We start from the raw sequence: 5,912 nt of genomic DNA, 5'->3' as shown, positions 1-5,912 counted from the left end.
TGGAGAAACGGCGGAGACGGACGGGGACGTCATTGGCTGGCCGCGAGCGCGCCGGCTGCCCATTGGGCGCGGGCGGGGCCGTCGCTGACGAAGGGCTGGGGTTGGCGGGGGAGAGGCAAGGTGGGGAAAGGCGCGCCGCGGCGGCTTTTGTGTGCTCGCTCGGGCGGTGGGGAGCGGTCGGGCCAAAGCTGCGGCAGAGAGCCAGCCAGCCAGCCCGGCAGGCAGGCAGGCAAACGGGGCAGGCAGCGAGCGCAGCCAACAGGGCTGGTGGACGCCGTCGCAGGCATCAGCGGCAGCGGGCGGGGTTCCCTCTCGGTGTGTCCTATTGCCGACCGGCTCGCTTGTAGTTCCCGCTTTCCCTCCGCACTATGCATCGGAGCGCTCCGCTTGCGCCTTGCCGGGGGCCGCTGGCGCTCCTCTCCGCACCTCGAGGGGCGTCGCGGGACGTGCTGGCGGACTAGAGGGGAGCCCGGGAGCAGCGCAGGAGCCGAGCCCGAGCCGGGAAGGGCAGGGCAGGGCAGGGCAAAGGGGAGCAGCGGGGCTCCAGCCCGCCCGTCCGCCCCTTCGGAGAAGCCAGCCAGCCAGCCGCGGGACGAGCCAGCGCGCAAAGGCGAAAAGGGGACTCGTCGGCGCGATGCTGTGCCTGGAGCTGCTGAGCCTGGCTTGGCTAGCCAGCGTGGCGATGGGGCAGAACGAGACGGAGCCCATCATCCTGGAGGGCAAGTGCCTGGTGGTGTGTGACTCCAACCCGGCTTCCGATCCGACCGGCACGGCGCTGGGCATCTCGGTGAGGTCGGGCAGCGCCAAGGTGGCCTTCTCGGCCATCCGCAGCACCAACCACGAGCCGTCGGAGATGAGCAATCGCACCATGATCATTTACTTCGACCAGGTAGGATTCCCCCATCCTGGAAGGGGGGGGATTTAAGACGGGGGGGGGACTGTCGAGGAGAGGGGGGGAAAGCGGGGAGGAGGGTTTTAGGGGGGGGTGGGAGAAGGGAGGGGGCATTTAGGAATAGAAGGTGGAAGGGGAGAGATGCCTTCAAAGGGCTCTTTCAGTCAGCCCCGACTTTCAGTTCTCCAGAAGGCTCCCCGAGATTAGCGGGGAGCAGATGGGACAGTCAAGTCCTCAGCCTTAAAGTCAAATTTTCCAATTGAGTGCAACCTGGCTCCCTCCCGCTGGGACTACAAAACCTCTCCATCCCAAGCATCAGGAATGATGGACCTACATTGTGGAGCAGCAGCCCCTGAACCTGGAGGAGTCATCTAACCCAGGCTTAGTTAGTCTCCTTCTTCCGGGAAGAGAGTGAAAAGGAAGACGTAAGGATGGGATCCCACCATCCCAGTGGACAGCTCCCAATGGAAGGAGAATGGAAGAAGGCTGGATGGTTGTAGAGAAAGGACCTTTAAGAAAAGCTTTGATCCTCGCCTGGACAATGTCCCTCTCCCTTTTTCTCTTTCTTTACTCCTGTTCTCTCTTTCTCCCCCTCCATCCCGTAGGTGCTGGTCAACATTGGGCTCAACTTCGACTCGGAACGCAGCACTTTCATCGCTCCCCGAAAGGGCATCTACAGCTTTAATTTCCACGTGGTCAAGGTGTACAACAGGCAGACCATCCAGGTGAGACTGCAGGGCTTCTTCCACCAAGGGGACTTTACTCTTTTTTTTTTGCCCTGGGTGGGAAAGCAGCCCCCTCCCCAATTTATGCGAATGAATGAAAGGGGCCAACTGTTTTCCATTCACCTGAGAGCTCCAGGGAGGAACTCCCACCCTTGAATGAAGCGAAGTGTCTTTCCGAGTCAGCCCGCCTAGCTCCAGGGCTGCACAATAAATGTTGACGCTCTCGGCGAGGAAGTGTGTCTGTGTGTGAGTGGGTAGGTGCACGGACACACATTTGTGTGTGCGTATTTTGATGTCGAGGGATAAGCGAGTGTGTGTCAGATCCATCATCTGCTCAGTGCAGAAATCTTGTGCCAGAAACCATCCAATAAAAGGTAGTGGTTAATTTCCCGGTATGTAATACCCATTCTTGTATGTGGTGTGGTGTGTGTGTGTGTGTGTGCGCGTGTATTGGGGTTGCTTTGCGGATTTTGAAATTCAGGTCTGTAAATCAGGGTGGAGATAGTTGACTGGGTTTTTCATTGCAGAATTATACTATACAGGCAAGATTTATGGGAGTAACGTCTATACATACAGATACAGATTTAGAGATAGATAGATAGATAGATAGATAGATAGATAGATAGATAGATAGATAGATAGATAGATGAGAGAGAAATGAGAGAGAGAGAAATGAGAGAGAGAGAGAAATATTAGAGATAGATAGATAGATAGATAGATAGATAGATAGATAGATGATAGATAGATAGATAGATAGGAGATATAAAGTGAGATGAGAGAGAAATGAGAGCGAGAGAGAGAGAGAGAAAAATGAAAGAGAAATGATGGATGGATGGATAGATAGATAGATGATAGATAGAAACATAGATAGATAGAAGAGAGAAATGATGGATGGATGGATGGATGGATGGATGGATGGATGGATGGATGGATGTTGTTACTTGCAAAGTCGTGTCCGACCCATTACGACTCCATGGACTATGTTCCTCCAGGCCTTTCTTGATAGATAGAGATATAAAGAGAGAGAGAGAGATGATAAATAAATAGATAGATAGATAGATAGATAGATAGATAGATAGATAGATAGATAGATAGATAGATAGATAGACAGACAGACAGACAGACAGACAGACAGACAGACAGACAGACAGACAGACAGACAGGACAGGACAGGACAGGACAGGACAGGACAGGACAGACAGACAGACAGACAGACAGACAGACAGACAGACAGACAGACTGACAGACAGACAGACAGACAGACAGACAGACAGAAGGACAGAAGGACAGATGTTGTTAGTTGTGAAGTCATGTCCGACCCATTATGACTCCATGGACAATATTCCTCCAGGCCTTCCTTGATATATAGATATATAAAGAGAGAGCGAGAGAGGAGAGGGATGGTAGGTAGGAAGGTAGGTATGTGGTAGGTAAGTAGGTAGGTAGGTAGACAGACAGACAGATGATAGATGATAGATAGATAGATAGATAGATAGATAGATAGATAGATAGATAGATGATAGATAGATAGATAGATAGATAGATAGATAGATAGATGATAGATAGATAGATAGATAGATGATAGATAGATAGATAGATAGATAGATAGATAGATGATAGATAGATAGATAGATAGATGATAGATAGATAGATAGATAGATAGATAGATGATAGATAGATAGATAGATAGATGATAGATAGATAGATAGATAGATAGATAGATAGATAGATAGATAGATAGATAGATAGATAGATAGATAGATAGATAGATAGAAAGAATATATACTCATACAGTATATTTTCTCATGTACCTGGCCAAGAATAATGCAAAAGTGAAGAAAGGACTCTGGGCCCTTGAAGGCTGAAGTTTCGTCCTACTCTTGATTTTAAAGCTTTCTTGGAAATGGCTACTTTCACGCTTGAGCTCTCTACTGGCTGCAGTAAAAATGAAATGAATAATGAGCCACCCTATTATTTATCATTGTTCATAAATCCGTCTGGTGCCTCAGCTAAAGTCTTTGTCTCCCTTCCCACCATTCTGGTTGCCAAAAACAGTTGCCAAAAGGTATCCGCCTTAAACTGAGCCTTTCTGATTTATAGAAAAATTAGTGTCGGTGTTCTTCTTTCTCTTTAAGGTCTTCCTGCCTCCAGGATTTTGTGCTATAAGCCAGGCATTTACTTTTTTAAAAGAAGCTTCCGACTCTATAAAGTTGGATTTTCTTCCAAGAATACATATTTAATAATGAGGCAGATTATGCTCTTTTACTAACATACAGATTGCATTCATGCAGGGAAATCAATTTTTTTCTTTTCATCCCTTTTCTCTTTTCTTTTCTTTTCTCTTTTTTCTCTTCTCTTTTCTTTTTTCTTCTCTTTTTTCTCTTCTCTCTTTTTCTTCTCTCTTCCCTTTTCTTTTCTTCTCCTTTCTTTCTTTTCTTTCTTTTCTCTCTTTTTTACTCCTCCTTAACATTCCTTTAAATTTTCTCTCAGGAAGAAATTAAGTTTAATTAAGCGAGATGAAGCTGCATTCACAAAAAGCATAAAATACCTTACCCCTGGAAATCCAGTTCTGTGGAGTAAACGGAGGGAGGTCATTTTTAAAACGAAGCGTGGACTAAAACCATGAGCCCCAGTCAGGCCGACTTAGAAGGAAGTTTGTATTAATTTCAATGAAGTTCAGGTTTTATTTTCAAAAGTAACTTGTCCTGCAGAATACATAAAGACACACTCAGATTCTAGATAGAGAAGGGTCTGGCTGATTGAATTTTGTATCGGAGACAAGGACGTTTCTAATTGTGCAAACTGTGTTTGGTGCATTTATCATTCAACAGTCACAATCCTATTTCCGATCATTGATACATCCGTGGCTCTTTCATCCATTGTCTGCTATCCTCATAGGGGAATAAGCATTGTGTTTAGACCTGTAGTTTTGCTGTTGTAAAAAAGGAGCGGAAACACCCCTTTCTTGTGAGCTTTTCTAACTCATGCTTGCTCCCTTTACGGACTGTCAGACAAATGACGGGGGGAAAGCTATTGTCTCAGTGGAAACCACGTTTCATGAAGACGGTGCTTTTTTAGACCAAGAGGAAATGCTGCCAAGCACTATTTTGAGTTTTTAGATCTCTTCGCTAAGCAAAACGTACCAATCCCTGGAAGAGGGGAAAATGTGGCAGTGGGTTTTTAAGCCTGGTTTGCGTTCAATTATCATTTTGCGGAAAAAGTTGGAACAGCCATCAGCAGAACCTGAATCTCTCAGGCGCAGAAATAATGCTAGACCCCCTGATGGGATAAACAGCATATTCCTCACCCTTCAGGTTTTTTTTTTTTTTTACGAGGAACACTTGTCTGCATAACTGGGAACTAACGAAAAGTCGCGTTCTTCAAAGTGAGACAAGATTAGCAAGGCTGTGTTCACACAATCGGTAATTCAATGCGTAATGTGCAAACGCGGGCCAGTTTTAACCTGGGTTTCCTTTAGTCCTCACTCTGGTTTCTTCTTGGTTAGGTGAGATTAGCCTTTTACAAGCATTCAGCCTGATGAGTTAATTTATGCTTCCTGCCTCCCCATGGGTGAATTTTGTAACCAAGTGAATGGATTGTGAAAATGTAAGTTGGGTTGGTTGGCGTGATAGTACCACCATTCAAAGACCCTCAACCAACATCTAATAATAATCTAATAATCTAATAATCTAATAATCTAATAATCTAATAATCTAATAATCTAATAATCTAATAATCTAATAATCTAATAATCTAATAATCTAATAATCTAATAATCTAATAGTCTAACAGTCTAACAGTCTAACAGTCTAACAGTCTAACAGTCTAACAGTCTAACAGTCTAACAGTCTAATAGTCTAATAGTCTTAACAATCTAATAGCAATAGCAATAGCGGTTAGACTTATATACCGCTTCATAGAGCTTTCAGCCCTCTCTAAGCGGTTTACAGAGTCAGCATATCGCCCCCAACAATCCGGGTCCTCATTTTACCCACCTCGAAAGGATGGAAGGCTGAGTCAACCCTGAGCCGGTGAGATTTGAACCGCCGAACTGCAGTTAGCAGTCAGCTGAAGTGGCCTGCAGTACTGCACTCTAACCACTGCACCACCTCGCCACCTCTATATCAGTGGCCCCCAATCTTTGGGACACCAGGGACCAGTTCCATGGAGAAAGGTTTTTCCGCGGACTGGAGGGGGCGTGGTTTTGCATGCTGTCTACCTCCCGCGGATGGGGCCTTGTTGGTTTGCGTGGGCCAGTTGTTGACATGTCGCGAACCGGTGCCAGTCCACAGATA

The 5,912-nt window shown here is 46.3% G+C and overlaps 1 protein-coding gene across 1 annotated transcript in view; it reads left to right on the top strand.

The window, feature by feature from the left end:
• The first annotated feature begins 517 nt into the window (after window positions 1–517).
• Window positions 518–5,912, top strand: part of CBLN1 (cerebellin 1 precursor) — an 11,535-nt gene continuing 6,140 nt past the window's right edge. Inside the window, exons 1-2 of the mRNA XM_014073975.2 lie at window positions 518–889; window positions 1,498–1,617. Coding sequence (XP_013929450.2) covers window positions 635–889; window positions 1,498–1,617 — 375 coding nt within the window. The 5' untranslated portion in view covers window positions 518–634. The remainder of the gene's footprint in view (window positions 890–1,497; window positions 1,618–5,912) is intronic.

This window comes from Thamnophis sirtalis, unplaced genomic scaffold (genome assembly GCF_051295495.1).
Source record: "Thamnophis sirtalis isolate CommonGarterSnake01/CBP01778 unplaced genomic scaffold, rThaSir2_p1.2 scaffold_14, whole genome shotgun sequence".
NCBI lineage: Eukaryota > Metazoa > Chordata > Lepidosauria > Squamata > Natricidae > Thamnophis > Thamnophis sirtalis.
This window is presented reverse-complemented; position numbering and strand designations above follow the sequence as displayed.